Here is a 19,060-nt window from a genome sequence, read left to right as displayed (position 1 = left end):
TGATAAAGAGCAGCTTCTACATCGTCGCTTATCCTCATCAAAAATAAGATAGAAACATTTGAACTGAACAAAATTTATGCTAAATAATGCCAAAGAAAAACTAACTATTTTATGGATGAATGACTTTTATTTAATTTCAGTTATACTTTTAACATGTGCATCATATATAAGATACCACTACTCAAAAATGTGAATATAAATGTTGGGAAAGGTAAAAAATAGTGGAATTACGTTTTCAAAACGTAAAACGGTGACTATGTGGTTCCATGACTTCCATCTGACCGGCATCATTAATAGAGAAGCTGATCATTTGTGATCCCTTGAATTGACTCCCGGTAGCTTAGCGACTATACGATGAGAAATCTTCACATTGGTATTAACATTCTTAAGCTGAGAAGCCCTACTCTTAATATGATCTTTACTCTTCAAACCCTTCTTAGCTTTCCTTTCTTCAATCATGTTCATGTTGCCGATCATCGCATCATTATCTAAAAGAAGAGAAAATTCAAAAGCAGAAGTCATTGTTTTTGACATATTTGAGTTCAACATTGTGTGACACTATAGCTAAAGCACATGGAAACAGTCCAGCAAATGAAAACATTGGAGATGGAAATCAGCTAAAAATAAACCATACCGGGACTTGATACAACAGCGCGTGGACGTAGGGTTGGACTGGCTTTGGTTATTGGTTTTACTTCAATGTCAGCTCCTCTAATAGGCTTATTCATTTCTTTGGATTCACTCTGAGACATGAGGACACTTGGTATGTAAATCTTAGGAATCTTAGCCACGTATATTTGTAAATCATCTTCTTGATTATTCTCTGTCCCAACGAGAAAGAGAGAACATCAGAATAGATTCTTTTGAAACTTTGCATTCGGTTAAATTGGCAACAACAAAGAACCCATATCTTCCACACAGACATGATCTCTCTCAAAAACCAAGTCAATGTTCCTAATTCCTAAACATATAGCTAAAACATAGTCAACGCTAAAACCAAAAAAAAAAAAACAGAGTCAACCCTAAAATTCTAGCTCAAAATCTAAATGAGAGTCAAACTCAAAGGAAAAAAAAAAAAGAAGCAGAGAGAAATTACCAGAGACACGAGTTTGGAGATAGTTCGAGTTCAGACAAGAACCCTTCTGCTTGTATCTACCAGCTTCATTGTCAATTTTCACTTTCGGGTACACTACAAAAATTCCAAGAACAAAAAATAAGGAAAATTTAGAGAAAATATTCTGACCCTTAAACGTGGTACAGCTGATTTTTGATTCGTCACAAACAAACAATTGAATCGAAGAAATCGATGGTCAAATAACAAAAACTAAAAAAAATCCAAGCATAATGAAACCCACTTACTAGTTTTGGTTCCAATTTCGATCCAAAATATATATATTTTTCCTTGTGTGGTATAGAAACAACCGTCTGATTGATCGGTCTGCACAATTGCGTTAGGTTGGAAAAAGAAGAATATGAATGTTAATGAAACAAAGTCCCTTTATTGAGGTCAAAATATTCATGCTCATGTTTTAAATACGAACGACTCTTCTTCTCTCACCAGCCGTTAGTTGCTTCTTTTTTTCCATGTGACTTTAACTTCGAACTTCTCTTTTGTCAGAGGCTCATCACATGGCCTCATTAAACCACCCTTAGGGTTTGAACCAGGTACACGAATGATTCCGACAAGGATGGCATAGCTAAACTTGAACAGAGAATAATGCAATTTCGAGTGTATGTATATTGGGCTAAAGGGCCCAAACGTAAGGCCCAAATTAGAAGAGTGTTCCAGAGAAAAGGAAAAATCTGAGAAAAGATTGAGAGAGAGTCAGAAAAAGCTGTTGTCAAGAGAAGAAGGAAGAGAGGAGATAAAAAGCCAAACAAATGGCGTTCAATATCATAACACCTGGTCGTGTTTATTCAGCCACGTCTCTCACTTTCGTTTCCACCATTAAAGCTGCTTTCGTTAAACCTCCTTTGGCCTCTCCGTCTCGTCGTAACCTCCTTCGTTTCTCATCATCTCCTTTGTCATTTCCGTCGCTCCGTCGAGGTTTCCACGGTGGTCGTATTGTGGCAATGGGTTCTTCTGCTCCTGAATCGGTCAATAAGCCGGAAGAAGAGTGGCGTGCGATTCTTTCTCCTGAACAATTTAGGATTCTCAGACAGAAAGGCACTGAGTAAGTGATTTCGTGACTCAGTTTTGATCTGGTTTTGAGTGTTCTGCTTCAGATAGTGTTCTTGCATGTGTTGATTTGGAAATTGATGATCATAAATTTATAAAAGAGAATGCTTTATGGGTTTCAAGTTTACTTGGTGATTGGTGTTGGAGAGATTTGATGCATTGAACTTGAAAATTGAGTTTTGTGGAATAAATGTTGTTACCTGATCCTTAAATTAACGATTAGGAGATATATTCTATGAAAGATTAGAGTGATTTTTTCAAAGTTTATCACTTTTTCTTCTTACACTAAAACTCTGTTGCTGACTTGCTGTTGTATATGGTTGTCTCAGTTGCTATGAACCTTACTATTAGGATTGTTCTCTCGGTGACATGAAAATACTCAGTTAGTCTTGTGTCTTAGCTTAGTCTACCTTAATGGCCACCGAGAAGCCAAAGCAGTTTAAGTAGAGTCTTCTTCTCTGAGTTTAAAGGATCAATGAATATCTTAGAGTGTGAAGTAGAGCTAAAGCAAGGTCATAAGCTCTGTAAATCTGTTAACATATCATTATTCTAACGGTCTACTATATGTAATGTAGATATCCAGGAACTGGAGAATACAACAAAGTATTCGACGATGGCATCTATTGTTGTGCAGGATGTGGAACTCCTCTCTACAAATCCACCACCAAATTCGACTCTGGTTGTGGCTGGCCAGCTTTCTTTGATGGACTCCCCGGAGCTATAACCCGAACCGTAACATTTCTCAATCAAAAGATCATTATCACTGGGAATTATATGATTTGAGAAACTAATAGCTTTTACATTTTTACCCAGCCTGATCCAGATGGGAGACGAATCGAGATCACATGTGCTGCTTGTGGAGGACATCTTGGTCACGTTTTTAAAGGAGAAGGTTTCCCTACTCCTACCGATGAGCGACACTGTGTAAACAGTATCTCTCTCAAGTTCACACCAGAGAATCCGACCCTGTAATAATATGATCACAGAAAAAAAGACGTGATAATATAGGTGTGTTGTGTGATGCTTCTGTCTCTCTCTCGTACTGTGTTTTTGTCTTTTTTCTGTGAGACTAATGTTTACTTTTGATGGTTAATAATAAGGTCGTTGAATAAAGTCTCCAGACTTTTTGTATCGTCATGGCAGATTTTTCTCAGGCTGGTAAAGTTAATAGTGTTACTAGTTTGCAGAGAAAAATAAAATGATTTAAGAAATGACTCAAAGCACCTGGTGTCAACCAGAGTTTTGGCATGGGTATGCACCAAGAGGTCCAAGACCACCCCGAAATATTCGAATTATGGGTTGTCTTGCTTTTTATATCTCTCTATTCTTTTGGCTTTGGATGCATCATACTATTGTAAAGCCAGTTGGATGTTCTCTTAAACTCTCATGTTGTGGAACATATTCTCCATGGTCATCGAATGCGTCTTGTGCTTAAGATAGCATTTGAAGTCACATGGAAAGCTTCATTTATAGAGCCCTTAGGTCGTGGAAGATAACCTGCTGCTATTCTACTTGTTCCGATAAACTATGCAAATTTCGCCATACATACCAACAATCGACGAAGCAGTTTTTAGCGCTAGGTCCAGTAACCTTATACACTTGTTTACATTGTTTTCTAGAGGTTCTTTGTTGAAGACAGGTAACGTAAATGTGATACAATCTTAACCTTAGCTCTAGCTTCATTATAGAGATTGAGGTCAATGTCCTCCAGGGTGGGTTAGTTAAACATCCGGTTGGGGGTTCACAGTAGTGTTCGTAGCACCAATTTACACACATTGTTGAGGGACGTGTAATCTCACCTTACATGTGAGACAAAAACAAAACCATTAAAAATAGTTAATATTCCCAAGTGGGTTATAAGAAGAAAAAAAAAAAAAGGGAGGATCCAAATGGACATTAAATATAAGACGTTAAGTTAAAGAAGAAAAACTTTTAAAGAGATAAGCCTTTTAAAACTTGTAATGCCTCTATCACTCTTATGTTAAAAACGAATTTATAATCAAGCAAAAGAAAGGAAAAAATTCATGTCCCTGGTGGTTTGCTTGGCCCACTAAGAAGCTTTTCTTTCGCTAGTTCATCCGATCCTATGATGGCTGCTGGATCTGAAGTTAAATTCTGCTTACGCATGAGCACTTTATCAAACTCGTCTCAACTAACCAAAATCCTCACATTCATCACTTTACCCTTGAAATTAAAAAACTGAAGGCTTTTTCTTTTCTTTTGGGTTTAAAATATCACTCGTCACCACTCACCAAGCTTTAGAAAATCGTTACTAATGGGAGCCTCGTAACTTCGAGCATAATTATGATACGGTTTGAAATTCTAGTTCCTCGATCAGAATTTTTAGTTTTACTCAATTTTAAACTAAAATGTATTGATGGTTCAATTAGTAAAGTTGACCCCTAATGTCATTACAAAGAAAAAAAAAGTTATCTATTGAAGATCCAAAATTAAAGTTGTAACACCAAATGATGATTCATTCACATGCCGATGATGTTTTTGTCGGGCCTCGTACCATCTAGGAAAACCATTGCCAAAACATAACACGGATGATGAAACAAAGCCATGCCCCTTAAGTTAACAATAATGTTTGGTGCAGTACTGCAGTGCAGTTTCAATAATATTTAGGGTACATTTCTGCAGAATTATATTTAGGTAGTTAACCATTACTGTTGGTAAAAATTGGTAAAACGTTTTGGAAACAAACAAGAGTACAACAGTAGGTAGAAGTGTAGTGGATTTTTTTTTTTCTTTTGTCGATTCTCACACGTTTTTTGTGAGGTGAAATTTGCCTACCTGGTCTGATTACTAATTTAAAATCTTTATATTTATTCTATGACAATTGATGACGGTCAACTAAGATCGCTTATTCGATTTGATTCTTTTATTTAACGTCTACAAAAATATTTAGTTTGGTGGTGAATTCTAACCACTGATGAATATGATATAAATAAACATTCAAAATTTGAAAACTCACATGCTCTCGGCAGACAATTAATATTACAACTATTAAAAACTTATTACACACTGGCAATGGGCAACGACTTACAGAAACACTTCACAGTTCACATTGTCCGAATTCTCTCATAAGACACACTGTCAATGAATTTATATTGTTTTATATGATATGTACATGTATACTATACACACTTGTTTTATATGATAAACATAAAACTTTATATATAAACCGTCATCTTCTTCTTTTTTTAAAAGTGAGAAATTAAGATAGCGACAAAAAGGTTCACACAATGGTGGAACACTTAGGACAACTAACGTTGTAGTATTAGTAAATAAAGACGCTACTAACGCTGCAGTACTAAAATAAAAGGATCAAGTGGCAAAGTTTCTTTTATTATGTTTTGTTACGTTTCCCATAATCATGTTATTTTATTACTTAGTGCATTATCATATAATATAATACGACCAATTGCTTTGCATATATTATCTACATAACATGTTATTTTTTAAGTTCATTACAGATAAAATAATATTTCGTCTGAGATAATAGCATGTTACTTTTCTGGTTCATGTGTGTCATCCAATCCAAATGATTGTATTTTGAAAAGAGAATCATTATTATTTCTTTAATTAAACATAAAAGTTAATTTAATTAGATAGATAGTCAGCAGAATCGGCAAACTGTAAATAAAAGATTTTTTTGTTTTCCATGTAATATTAACAAATAGCAGAAATAAAACAAAATTAGCGTAGCATATCATCTATAAGTAATAACCAACGTTTAAAAAAAATATATTGGTACAAAAATAAAATAATATGAAATATCTTTAAAAAAATGCAAAATTTTTGATCATATTTTGATATTTTACCAATTTTGACCAATATTTTAGTCACTTTTTTAATTTTGTTCCTTTAATTATAAGTACTGTGATATGTATGGAAAACGATTTCTTCCAAGCTTCATTGAAAATATATCGGACCAAAACCAACGTGCACCAATATTTCTAACTTACTATAAGGTCTTTTTTTTTTTTCTATTTTGTTCAAACTTACTATAAATTTTTTCTTCAAATTATCTGTGAAAACATGATTCCATATTTTTCATCAAAAACATATTTATGTAATTTTATGCTAAAAATGTAATTCTGTAATTTATCGTTAAAAAGATGAGTTAACAATTTTCTGCCAAATTTAATTCTATATGATATTTGCAAATATATATATATATATATAAAACTTCACAATTTTTTTTTGTCATAACCGCAATTTAACAAGTTTCCATAAATGTGGCTTACGTTTAAATATTCACCATTAAAATACAGTATGTCATGCATTATCCCACATGCAAAGATTGTTTTCAATTTCTGATGCGCATTTGATATTTCTCCGTATTAACCATATATATTTATGTTTGAAATAATTAATCTATACATGGTCGTTGAAACAATATATTTGGATATTAGTCACTAACGTCTATTGTGATATATGACTAGGCTACATACGTAAGGTAAGATTTCTTTAGGTGCATTGATATAAAAAGTTTTACACTAGCAGTCATGTAAGAAGAAGACCAACCTATGATATTCCAAGATAATCAGAATATTTATACTGCAGTGACTAATAATATACTGCCATAAGAGAAATTGATTCAACGATGATAAATTGCAACACTCTAGAATTATAACTACATATAAATATATAATTGGGTTTGTACATCTATTTTGTTGAAAAGATTTTGCTGTCTTTGAGAATCTATTTAACAAGTTATGGGCACCCAATAATTATGTATCGAGCTATTTAACAAGTTATGTACATGTACATCAAACCACAGCTGTCGGCATTAACTCCCTCATGATTCCTCTGAACTGAGCGAGTAAATAAAAGATTGTTTTACATCAATTTGATAAGTTTGTTGAATTTAAAAGAATATGAAAATATTTGTAATATATACTGGAAATTTATAGCGTGATATAGATAAATCAGTTTGTTCAGTCTGTTATAGGAAACAGTTTGTGCAAGTAGAACCCTGTATTATAGAATGGTATGTGGAACTTTGCCATAAATAGCTGCATTAATAACCGTTTTCATAATTTTGTTTAACCGGTTTCATAATCTTGTTTAACCGGTTTCATAACTTTGTTTTTTTTTTGAGAAAAAAAATTTTACTACACGATATTACATTTTACATGACGAGTTGATGACCCTGCGAGCAACACCCGGGAATTTGCTGTAAGTTACGATGCATTGATGCGAATATCTATAGAAAAAAAAAGTCTATAGATAATCATAGATCTTCCCCCACTAAAATAATTACTAGCTTGGACCACATCTGAATTTGCTCATTAAGATCTCTCTTAAGTTTTTGTATTTTGTTTTTTAGGCAACAACATCTCTCTAATATACGGTCTTCTACAATAAAGAATACATTTATTAGAAGAAGATAGGATATTTTAATTGACTAGTTTGGTTCGACTTTGCAAGTTGCTAAGAAATTCATAAATGCCTTCTTCTTTTTTGTTGTCAAGTATGAAATAAATAATCATGAAATAGAGAATAATACATGGAATCTAATGATAAAGCTAGTTAACAGAGAAGTGTAATTTAAATTCGAAATTTTGTTTTTTGATAACTATTTTATTACGAAATAATGAACAACAAAAGGAAAAAGAAAACGAAACTCATATAGCCAATAGTATTTAAAAACAAGAGTACTGAAAATAAACCTTTACTCCACGAAATGAGATAGCGAACAATAATAAATGAATAAAAGTTGTAAAACCGTGTGGCATAATCCATTTCTACATTATTTTCACATTACTAATCAATATCGATATCATTAATTACTTCTTTTGTTTCAAAATATAGGATGTTTTAGCTAAAACACATACTTTATGGAATTTATTTATTTTCTTAAGAACTAACATTTAATATTTAATATAAAAAATTCAACCAATAATTTTAAAAACTGCAGAATACAAATGGTTATAAACTATTTTCTTTAGAATTGCATAGAAATTCGTAAAATATTTTATATTTTAAAACAAAAAATCTCTATAACATCTTATAGTTTGAAAGAGATGGAGTATATGTTATTTATATCGGCCTCGTATTCATATTTTTTTTAATCAATATTGCTGTTGTTTTCATGTGATCTATCTACCTGTCAAGATCATTATTGCAGTTTTCTTAGTTAACTAATATGATTGGACTTTCATCCTGAGGATTATTAATGTAGTTTTTGGTAAATTAATCTGATTGGAGTTTCATGTGTTCACATGTCTCATGCATTAACAATCCCATCCAGAACAATAATTATACAGAAAATTACACCATATTGCAATTGCATGTTTTGGAGAGGATAACATATACGAAAAGTTATTGTGGTAGACTGGTAGTCTGGTAGTAGTGTCATTGTTGTGTCAGCATCTACTTAATCTGTTTCGGAAAAGATAGTATTACGCCTAAATAATTGTTGTTGAGAAAAAAATGAGATTGTACTATGAGACATTTCTCTCATACATTATTTTGTTCTCTCTTCTGAGTATTTACAACATGTTGTTATAGTTTAAAAATTGTTAATTTAGTTAGGTTTGTAACGCTAAACATCTTGCTACTTATTGACAAAATTTATGACTTCAAATTCAGAACAATCATATTTTGATATAACAAATAATAACACGTTTTAGAACTTTTGATGACTAGTAGTATTTATTGTATAGTTTTTAAATTAAAATTTAATATTGAAATCATGACATATACATGTTCATACATAAATAAAATATTAGAATATCCATTTACTCGAAAATAATGATATTCTAGAAATTGCGCTCCATAGACAACTACCATGTAGTTTTATAATGTGTCATTTCCAGATATGTCAGCACAACATGTTATCCAAAGTTTCAAATATATTTTAGTAATATAAAATTCGATTTTAACAATTAGAACATGTTGTCAAAATATCACAACAATTGTTCTGAACATATACAAATAACAATAAATAACTGTTTCCTTTTTCCTTTCGTTTAGGAAAAAATTCTTTTCAAATATAGGTTTTACCGTATTAAGAGTTTAACTAGTATGTCAGATGAATAACAAATAATGAAAATGCTGAATCATAAAATAGGGAAATATAAGGAACATAATAAATTTAAATCAGAATTGCAAAACATCTGATTGACAAAAACAAAAACATGTATATATATATTATAAATTTATTAGTTAAAATAATTACTTAGTTAGTGTACCAAAATAAATACTAGTTAAAACCAAATTATCTAACAAGTTCGGAAACACTATGATCACGTTTTCTACTAATGAGATGCAATCTCACGGCGTATCAGGTTGTTCTATTCTCTTGAGAATCAACAAAAAAACTTTTTAGGCGATCAAAGTCATAATTCATAATTTGTAATTTGAGCTTTAGCTAAAAAATAAATTGTAATTTGAGACGCCGGATAAAATTACAAAAACTCATAGTATATGCTACAAATATATATATATATATATATATATATATATATATATTTCTGAATGGCGACAATCTAAAGAAGCATATATATTACAAAAATTGATTTCTCATTTTGTTACATGTATACTCTCACCTTTTCTGTATAGTATAACAATAATAGTATTTTATATGGACAATCTTATATAAATATCTATATATTATCATTTATGTAAGTGTTACCCTTTATTATTATTATTTAACAATAAGTAACTAAATAAAAACATGAGTAGTATTAGCACTAGGTATTTTTTAATGATTTTGTTTTTCCAACAGATTTATTAAATTAGCTTATACAAATCAATATGAAAAAATATTATTTATATAGGTAATTATATGCGGTTATGAAAAAACTGTTGTGTCAAAATGTTATTTTTATTACTTCTGTTAGTTAATATTTGGTTTTCTTCAAGAATATATAGATTTTTATAAATGTAACGCAATTGTACCACATGGAGATGGAGTCTTCATACTCGCGTTCTCATCTTATTTCTTTTAGAAAATAGCTAGTTTCTTATGCATTCACTTGGTTTTTTTTTTTTCTAAATTACTTATAGTTTTTAAACAACATGTGGTATAAGTAAACAAATGCATGTTATTTTTCATGTTTCATTATTCCATGAAGTTATGTGAATTATGTATATGTTCGTTGAAATCATGTTTTCATTAAGTCTTATGTGTTTTTATGAACTCTCTTCTACAACTTTCGTGGAACTATTTTTGTTTTGTTTGGCAATAAAATGTTAAAAGTGGTTTGTTCAATTAGTTTTTTTTTTCTGTCAACCGTTAGCTAGAACATAATATTTCATCTCAACTTAGTCCGAATTATATTTTGATTTTACACTTAAGAAAATATTTCTTTATCAAAACTTCATTATTTTGTTTCATCCAAAGATTATTATTCGGATCAAATTACCTAAAGTTAAATGTTTGAAAAATGTCTTACACATGTTTTTTTTTTTTTTTGGATCAGATGATGATAACAGAAGAAGAAAACATCATACTTGCATATATAATTTGAAAAACATGTTTTTGTTTAGTGTCTAAGTTATATATACTGCTATACTCAAATTCATTCATTCAAAACGTATGAACTAAAGTTTTAATGTCACATTATATTTTCTACTAGAATATAATGTCAAAGGAAAGGAAAATAAGGCTTTAGTCAACAAAAGGCTTCTACATGTAACGAGACAAATATGAAATAAGAGAAGAGAAAAAGCGTGCCCCTATATTTATAAAAATATTACACAACCTGACAACCATCAAAGTCCACACAGGCCACAGCCTTGGTAAGGTTTTTTTTTTGTCACCTTTCTATAATATACATGCGTCAATTAGATCTAGATCTACGTGTGAGTTGTAATTGTAACCATATACAATCATTTTTTTATTATTATGGTTTCTTAGGTGTTAGGAAGATTCATATTGTCACATTTCAGACGAAATAGAATAAAATATGATTGTCTATGCGTATTTAAACCCCCCTTTGTAGTTCTTCTACTCACTCACAAAATTAATTCTTCTTCTCTTTTCTTTTCTTAAAAGAGCTCAAAACACACGACCATCTTTCCGCTGTCTTCTTAGCTTCTTATCTACCGTAATCATGCCAACATCAGCAACAGCGGTGGCTCCATCAACTGGATCTGTCCAGAAAAAAGATCAAGACTGGCGTGCGATTTTGTCTCCCGAGCAATTTAGAGTTCTCAGGGAAAAGGGCACAGAGTAAGAAAACTCTTTAAACTCACTGCATGTTTCTTGAAAACAAGTACGGTTAACATAATGTCTTCGACATATTGGTATTAGTCCAAGATTTAGCAAATACTTAGCAAGATGACCGGCTCAATAATTCTACAAGATAGATAAATTTTGTATAGTATGTCAAATGTCATGCATATATGAAGTTACTATAAAACGGTCATCCTGATTTTTTTAATGGTTTTGGTATAGGAACCGAGGTAAAGGAGAGTATACCAAACTGTTCGACGACGGAATCTATAGTTGTGCTGGTTGTGCAACTCCTCTTTATAAGTCCACCACTAAGTTCGACTCTGGTTGTGGCTGGCCTTCCTTCTTCGATGCTATCCCTGGTGCCATTAAACAAACGGTAATTGACATATTCTTTTTCTTTTCTTTTATGACACACAATTATTTTAGTGATAAAGATTGTTGTATTAAACAAGTTTTATGTTTATAAAATATCTCTATCAGCCCGAGGCAGGAGGGAGAAGAATGGAGATCACGTGCGCGGCATGTGACGGACATTTAGGTCATGTTGTCAAAGGAGAAGGTTTTCCCACAGCGACCGATGAGCGCCACTGCGTCAACAGTGTTTCTCTCAAGTTCTCTGAAATTTCCTCCCAATAAGTCTATATAGTCCACATTGATGACCACTATTGTTGGACCAAGTCCTCTCCTTCAAGAAAATTTGAAAATCAAGTCGGATTGTTTGAGATTGTCATGTTATGTTCCATTCCTAGTCTTGTGTGATATGCTCGCTCCAGTGATTGTTGTTTGTCCCTTGTATGGATATCTTTTTAATAATTATATTATTGTTATCTTTCCATTGACCCTTGATATGTTCAATGCAAGTCCTATATAATAAAAATTGGCATTTGTTTTCTCATTTTTTTAAGGGGGTTTCTTTTATTGCCAATTAGGTTGCACGTTTTCATTTGAGTTAGGAGTTCACAAAAATGAAAAAAACGTACAAGTAAAAAGGGAAGAAAATTATCCTCAAACCCTTTAAATTTTGAGAAAATAAGAAGTCACAAAAAATTTGGTTACATACAGATCAAAATAATAGCACAAAAAAATACAGTCAACTACTACAAAAAAAAGTTAAATTCGACACACACTAAACTCAGAGAGGTGTAAATGACTAGAATCAAGAAATTACGCTTTTAAAAAAAGCCACTTTCCCACTTACGCTAAAAAATTCAAACAATTTTTTTTCTACAATAATACGTACAAAAGCTTTTAAAACATATATGGATAGAGTGTTTTGTTACGCTTTGCCCAACTTGTAGGAGTCTTTACTCCGGTAAGGATATGTTTGGTAGCAATGCTGCCGATGGATCAATAGTAACGAGCGGTTTGGACTACATTTTGATTTCCATCAATGAGAAGTTAAAAGCTTACACTTAAAGTCCAAAAGAGAAGTTTACGTTTCCTCTACCAACAAGAAAGTTTAATATTGAACATTTTCTTCCTCTTAACAAAGTTGCTATTGAATATTGGTTTCAAATGTCAATTTATAAATTTTTCTATTTATATTTCCAATTAAATGTCCAACTATTTGTTCAATGTATGTCCCTATTTGGTATTTATTGTTATTCCTTTTGTGTTTTCGAAGTCAACAGATTACACTTCTTAACATCGGCCAAACTAGTGTGAATCTAACTGATAAGAATTGATATGTACATTAATTTGTGGGTCTATATACCAATCATTCAATGAATTTTATTTGAATTGAAGCAATACATTTCCAATTATCATTGGAATATAACCTAATCAAAATTAGAAAAAAAAACTAATCAAAAAAAGATAAATAAAATTTGGGATACCAATAAGAAAAAACATATTAATTAGCAACGAACTAAAATGTTTATTGGTAAAATGTTGCCGAGATTCCTTCCACACCATATACTGAAATACACACGGCTCCATCTCACCGGCTTGATTGATCGAACTATAAAGGATCGTCTATGTACTCTCCGTCGATACCTCTGAGGAAGTCACGTTATGTACCGACTACTCTCCTAGAACTCTATGTTGCGACATAGCGACCGTTTCGGGAATAATTACTAGGCAAATGCGTTTGAGGGGATATATGCTATTTGTTTAGTAAGGGAATTTCCCTTTCTTAACAATATACTTGTAGGCGAAATGTCTTGGATATTTCACGGCGTAGAGGTAGAGTTTTTGGAATCATGGCCATTTAGGCGAAATGTCTTGCAAATGTAATTTAATATTAATGTATAGTTTTTCTTTCACCTACCCAGTTCAAAAATTTCCTACACCAACTCATTTGTGTGTATTCACTTGTCGTATCTAAACTCATTGTTTATCATTTTCTGCGTGAAATAATTGTGAAACTTCACATAAAGGCTGAAATAGTCCTCACACAAAGACTTACAACTCCGGTCTAGTTCAATTTACCAGTCCAATTTTAAACATTAAACTGACTTAGATACTCAGATGGAAACAAATATTAGGAGCAGAATAATAAATAATTTTTCATCAAATAAAGAATTAAAATGTGAATTTGAATTTGGGTGGTGCTACCACTAGACTATAATTACATGGCTTAGTTGAAATCTATAGATTCGTATGTATATTTGTAACTGCATAACATATTAACATGTACATACACACACATAGTGTTAGACATTTGTTTTTTTTTTGGTCATTACAAAAGCTTTTAAACGTGTTAATCAGGTCGAGAGTATTTAATACGCTTTGCTCAACTTGTCTGAGTCTTATTTTGGTGGGGACGTGATTGGTCATCCATTGTAGCCCGTGGACCAAGTATAACGTGATGTATTTTTTTGTCTATAAATTTTATAAATATTTAGAGAAAATAAACGAATTCGATAATATTTAAATTTAACAAGTTAGTAAAAAGCTTACAATATATTGACCAAGGTCGTCTCCTCTAGTTTTATCGTTAAGTTGACAAAGAAAAACTTACAATACTAAATGCTTATCCATTTGATTGAAAGTACAGAATGTACTACTTCAACAAATGCTAATCACAAAACTGGTATTAAAAACGTAACCAATCTTTTTTATATTTCATACCATTTTATTTTATAACTATATTAATAACATTTTAAATTATTATGATATCATATACTGTTTTCTCTACTACTAAAAAATGTATATCGTTTTGTGTTATCATCGGACTATATATATGTTACAGTTTATTTGCAACCACAAACAATAAAATTTAATTTGTGTTTTCATTATTTATTTGTGTTTTCTTATTAAACGAAGTTTTTAGAAGAAGCTAATGTTTTAATTTTTTAAATATGTTCAACAAAAGACTTGTAAATTTCATCGAATCAGAATAGAACGAAGTTGATTTGGAATATTTCCAAAGTCTATAAAGATTTTAATCATGGAGAGAAAGATCAAAGTTTTCATAATCTCATGAACAAAATATAGAGACATAACTTATTTTTCTTTTCTGTCAACGAAAGACTTCGAAAGTTCGACGACCAAAGACTTCTAAGAGGGAAACAACGTGACCGGTAATATAATAAAATGGGAAAAATGTATTCATATCGTGATACAAGGAAATGTATATTATAAACACATTCAAAAGTCCACAAGCACTACCTCATTGCGTTTGCTGTTACCTAAATTAATTATTATTTGTTTAGTATAGTTTTCTTGGACAATTCTTCTGCTTCTTTGAAAAATATTCTTGTCTATGTCTATTTATAAATGTTGAATCACAATTAAACTTAAACCGAGTCTTTCGTACAAAACTTCAAACATAAGCTAATTTCTTCCTCTTGATCTCTCTAGCATCATTACATAACCAAATCATATTCTCGACATGGCAATGACCGCGGCTGCAGTTCCATCAAGTGGATCTTTCCAGAAACAAGACGAAGAGTGGCGTGCTGTTCTGTCTCCTGAGCAGTTTAGGGTTCTCAGACTAAAAGGAACAGAGTAAGTCCTCTAGGGTTTTTTTATTTATCTTATTTTTCTGTTTACTTGAGAAGTTTACCTGAACATGTTGTTAATGGTTAATTTGGTGATTTAGTAAACGAGGCAAAGGAGAGTTTACAAAGAAGTTCGAGGAAGGGACTTATAGTTGTGCTGGTTGTGGAACTGCTCTTTATAAATCGACCACTAAGTTCGACTCCGGTTGCGGTTGGCCTGCGTTCTTCGACGCCATCCCCGGTGCTATTAAACAAACTGTAATTCGTTGACTCTCTTTCTCTATAGCAAATAACATATTTCGAGCATCCATATTCGTGAAACTCATTTATATATGTGCATTTAATTTTGACGTTTTTTTAGTTTGGACCTAACTGATATATTGGCGGAACAACATGAGACATCACATGCAATTATGCAAATTAAAGTACTTTTTGTTGTTTTTATAATTCATCTTTTGGCTTCTTCTTTTTTATCGTATGACTTTTTATAGAAGAACCCGCCAATTTGATTGGCCACCACGTCAAGATTCTCGTATGTAAAAAAGAGTTAATTAGTTTTTTGGTGTTAGAAAAGTAATTCCAAAACAACTTTAAAGATTGACTATTTTAGCAAAACCGGCAAAACCATTTAAAGATTGTAATTACAATAACTAATTTGATGTTTTTTTAAATGTATATAGCCAGAAGCAGGTGGAAGAAGAATGGAGATAACATGTGCAGTGTGTGATGGACATCTAGGCCATGTTTTCAAAGGCGAAGGTTACTCTACTCCAACCGATCAACGTCACTGCGTTAACAGTGTCTCTCTCAAATTCGCTTCTGCTGATTCTTCCAAATAATCATCACTGATCGGTCGGACCACTTTACCTCATGTTATCAAAGAATTATGATCTACGATACGTGAGATGCTTGCTAGTTTACATTCCTACTCATGTAATATTATTGTAATAAAGCTTCGTTTAATCATCAATGCTCTATAGTTATAATAAATTTTGGTTACTATAAAGAAAATTTCTATTTATCTGTTCCTTACTTTCTTCTACTTGAAGAACATATTACAACTTCTTTTACTTTAAGATTTTGTAACAATAAAATAAAGCTGGGATAATAGACGTACGCAATTAATTGCACAGCCTATTGATGTGTCAATCACAGAGAAATTGCTTCCGCTCACCAGCTTTGGTAGATTCGCTAATAAAAATGAAATTGAAATTGTTTGTGACATCACTCTGCTCAACAAAGCTAGTGGTTTGGATGTCGGTGTTCTAGTCCCTGATGATAATGAGGATATTCTGATCATCTCTTTCTCCTTGGAAAAATTCCGATCTCCCTTGGCGTTTGTACCTCTTCCAAGACTAAGAGCTAAAGAAGAAGAACTCACTCTATTGTCTCACTATGGTAACTGGACCAGACGATCCATGCATCCCTAAGAAGGAGGACAAAGAACAAAGGTAAATGAGGTAACAAAGGTGAAATGTAAAGGTGAAGGAGGTAATAAAAGTAAAGGAGGTAACAAAGGCAAATGTAACGGATTAATATTCATAGAAAAGACATAGACAAAAGACATTTATATGTACACATTTTTCTTTTGGTTTCTTTTTTTTTTCCATGTAGTTGAGGATCCTATCTCAAGATCTGAAGACATGAATCTGGTTCATGTGACATTCATATAAATATATGACAAACGATATGATGCTGAAGAAGAAACTGTCATGTTATGTCAAGTTCTGAAATCAGCAAATTCAAACAACACAAACACAAGTATGAAACAAAACCAACTGAATGATCAACTGAACAGATCATCTATGTTTGCTGCCGAAGTTTCCATACTTACTCTCAGGTACTGAAATTGAGCCTTTGCGTGTGAGATAACCTCAACAGTGTGACTGAGAGATTTTCAAGGGTAAATAGAACTTGAAAATGTTAGCTAAAAAGAAAGCTAAAAATTACTAAAAAACAAGGACAAAAGATAAATAGTAACTCTGGCCATTAAGAGTATGTATCATAAAATCACAATAGACCATTTTTAATCTAATTTTAGATATTTTTTTATTTAATAGAATGCAATATGCGAATTTGAATTGTACTATCACACTAGATTACATAACCTAGTTGAACTTCTAAATATCTTACGTACAATTTTTTTTTTTGGTTTTGGTTACATAGTAGTATGTATTACACATTTTCATTATTTTAATACGTACAAAAGCTTTTAAACATGTATGAATCAGGTGGAGTATTTGACTACGCTTTGTTCAACTTGTCTGAGTCTAAACTGTGTGTGGTAAGGACGTAATGCACTTAACTTAGTTTTTTAATCTGTTCAACGAAAGGCTTTTGATCAAGGAGCCCGATATTTAAGAGGGAAAAAAACGTGACCAATAATACAATAAAATGGAAAACAATGTATTCGCAACGTGATCAAATGAATATTAAACACAGTCAAAAGTCTACATGCTGACATGCACAACCTCGATTTTAATATCTCCCTCTCTCTCTCTCCTTGCTGCATGTTAATTATTTTAGATCTAGATCTATTGCGTAAATGAGCTGTTACCTAAATTATTTGTATTATTGTTATTTGTTTAGTATAGTTTCTTTGGAAGATTCTCATCAGTTCTTTAAGAAATACTCTTCTCTAAGCCTATTTATACCCCGACCCATTTTCACTTTGAATCACCATTAAACCAGGTCTTTAGTACAAAACTTCAAACAAAAGGTCAAAAGCTAATTTCTTTTTTTTGCTAAGAAAAACTAATTTCTTCCTCTTCGACCTCTCAAGCATCATTAGATAAACAAATCCTATTCCCGTCATGGCAGCAATGACCGCGGCAGCAGTTCCAGCAACTGGATCTTTCCAGAAACAAGACGAGGAGTGGCGTGCGGTTCTGTCTCCTGAGCAGTTTAGGGTTCTCAGACTAAAAGGCACAGAGTAAGAAGTCCTCTAGGGTTTTTATTTTTATTTTTCTGTTTACTTGAGCAGCAAGAAGTTTACCTGAACATGTTGTTAATGGTTAATTTGGTGATTTAGTAAACGAGGCAAAGGAGAGTTTACAAAGAAGTTCGAGGAAGGGACTTATAGTTGTGCTGGTTGTGGAACTGCTCTTTATAAATCGACCACTAAGTTCGACTCCGGTTGCGGTTGGCCTGCGTTCTTCGACGCCATCCCCGGTGCTATTAAACAAACTGTAATTCGTTCACTCTTTCTCTCTAGCAAATAACATATTTCGAGCATCCATATTCGTGAAACTCATTGACTATAACATTGACTATTTTAGCCAAACCGGCAAACCCATTTAAGGATTGTAATTACAATAACTAATTTGATGTTTTTAAATGTATATAGCCAGAAGCAGGTGGAAGAAGAATGGAGATAACATGTGCAGTGTGTGATGGACATTTAGGCCATGTTTTCAAAGGCGAAGGTTACTCTACTCCAACCGATCAACGTCACTGCGTTAACAGTGTCTCTCTCAAATTCTCTTCTGCTGGTTCCTCCCAATAATCATATCATTGATCGGACCACTTTATCTCATGAAATCAAGAATCTATTCTATGATCTGTGTGAGCTTGCTAGGTTTCTTTCCCATACTCATGTAATATTATGATTCCTATGTGTGTGTTTTTCTCTACTTTCCAATAAATGATATTGATTCCACTTCGTTCGATGTACTCTCTGTAATATATATTTTAATAAACTTTGGATATACTATACTTTTTTGTCAATTCGAAGCTAACGTG

At 32.2% G+C, this 19,060-nt stretch overlaps 5 protein-coding genes across 10 annotated transcripts; 4 read left to right on the top strand and 1 right to left on the bottom strand.

Annotated features, from left to right (window-relative positions):
* Window positions 1-105: 105 nt before the first annotated feature.
* AT4G21865 (uncharacterized protein) lies at window positions 106-1,683 on the bottom strand. The gene is made up of 4 exons (NM_118307.4): window positions 1,360-1,683; window positions 1,097-1,189; window positions 635-823; window positions 106-488 (listed from the first exon to the last, which is right to left on the bottom strand). Coding segments are annotated over exons 1-4 (465 nt in total). The 5' UTR covers window positions 1,361-1,683; the 3' UTR covers window positions 106-306.
* MSRB2 (methionine sulfoxide reductase B 2) lies at window positions 1,665-3,744 on the top strand. 4 transcript variants are annotated; one of them, NM_001341518.1, is made up of 4 exons: window positions 1,812-2,174; window positions 2,755-2,911; window positions 2,993-3,187; window positions 3,280-3,744. In NM_001341518.1, the coding sequence occupies exons 1-3, from the start codon at window positions 1,882-1,884 to the stop codon at window positions 3,149-3,151; spliced, it is 609 nt and encodes a 202-aa protein (NP_001320026.1). In that variant the 5' UTR covers window positions 1,812-1,881; the 3' UTR covers window positions 3,152-3,187; window positions 3,280-3,744. The 4 variants fall into 4 exon arrangements, with proteins under 4 accessions (NP_567639.1, NP_001320026.1, NP_001190791.1 ...); NM_001203862.1 differs by having other exon boundaries at window positions 2,993-3,292; window positions 3,367-3,384; NM_118306.7 differs by having other exon boundaries at window positions 1,665-2,174; window positions 2,993-3,728.
* A 7,219-nt stretch (window positions 3,745-10,963) lies between these two features.
* On the top strand, window positions 10,964-12,273 carry MSRB9 (methionine sulfoxide reductase B9). 2 transcript variants are annotated; one of them, NM_118305.3, is made up of 3 exons: window positions 10,964-11,369; window positions 11,595-11,751; window positions 11,856-12,273. In NM_118305.3, the coding sequence occupies exons 1-3, from the start codon at window positions 11,251-11,253 to the stop codon at window positions 12,009-12,011; spliced, it is 432 nt and encodes a 143-aa protein (NP_567638.1). In that variant the 5' UTR covers window positions 10,964-11,250; the 3' UTR covers window positions 12,012-12,273. The 2 variants fall into 2 exon arrangements, with proteins under 2 accessions (NP_567638.1, NP_849418.1); NM_179087.1 differs by having other exon boundaries at window positions 11,151-11,369; window positions 11,595-12,273.
* A 2,742-nt stretch (window positions 12,274-15,015) lies between these two features.
* MSRB8 (methionine sulfoxide reductase B8) lies at window positions 15,016-16,409 on the top strand. Its single transcript, NM_118304.5, has 3 exons — window positions 15,016-15,326; window positions 15,421-15,577; window positions 16,000-16,409. Exons 1-3 carry the CDS (start codon window positions 15,211-15,213, stop codon window positions 16,156-16,158), a joined length of 432 nt encoding a protein of 143 aa, NP_193915.1. The 5' UTR covers window positions 15,016-15,210; the 3' UTR covers window positions 16,159-16,409.
* A 1,437-nt stretch (window positions 16,410-17,846) lies between these two features.
* MSRB7 (methionine sulfoxide reductase B7) lies at window positions 17,847-19,043 on the top strand. 2 transcript variants are annotated; one of them, NM_001084953.1, is made up of 4 exons: window positions 17,998-18,038; window positions 18,140-18,251; window positions 18,351-18,507; window positions 18,666-19,043. In NM_001084953.1, exons 2-4 carry the CDS (start codon window positions 18,142-18,144, stop codon window positions 18,822-18,824), a joined length of 426 nt encoding a protein of 141 aa, NP_001078422.1. In that variant the 5' UTR covers window positions 17,998-18,038; window positions 18,140-18,141; the 3' UTR covers window positions 18,825-19,043. The 2 variants fall into 2 exon arrangements, with proteins under 2 accessions (NP_567637.1, NP_001078422.1); NM_118303.4 differs by having other exon boundaries at window positions 17,847-18,251.
* Window positions 19,044-19,060: the final 17 nt, after the last annotated feature.

This window comes from Arabidopsis thaliana, chromosome 4 (assembly GCF_000001735.4).
Source record: "Arabidopsis thaliana chromosome 4, partial sequence".
Classification (NCBI taxonomy): domain Eukaryota; kingdom Viridiplantae; phylum Streptophyta; class Magnoliopsida; order Brassicales; family Brassicaceae; genus Arabidopsis; species Arabidopsis thaliana.
The sequence above is the reverse complement of the archived record's forward strand: the minus strand, read 5'-3'. Positions and strand labels throughout refer to the sequence as shown.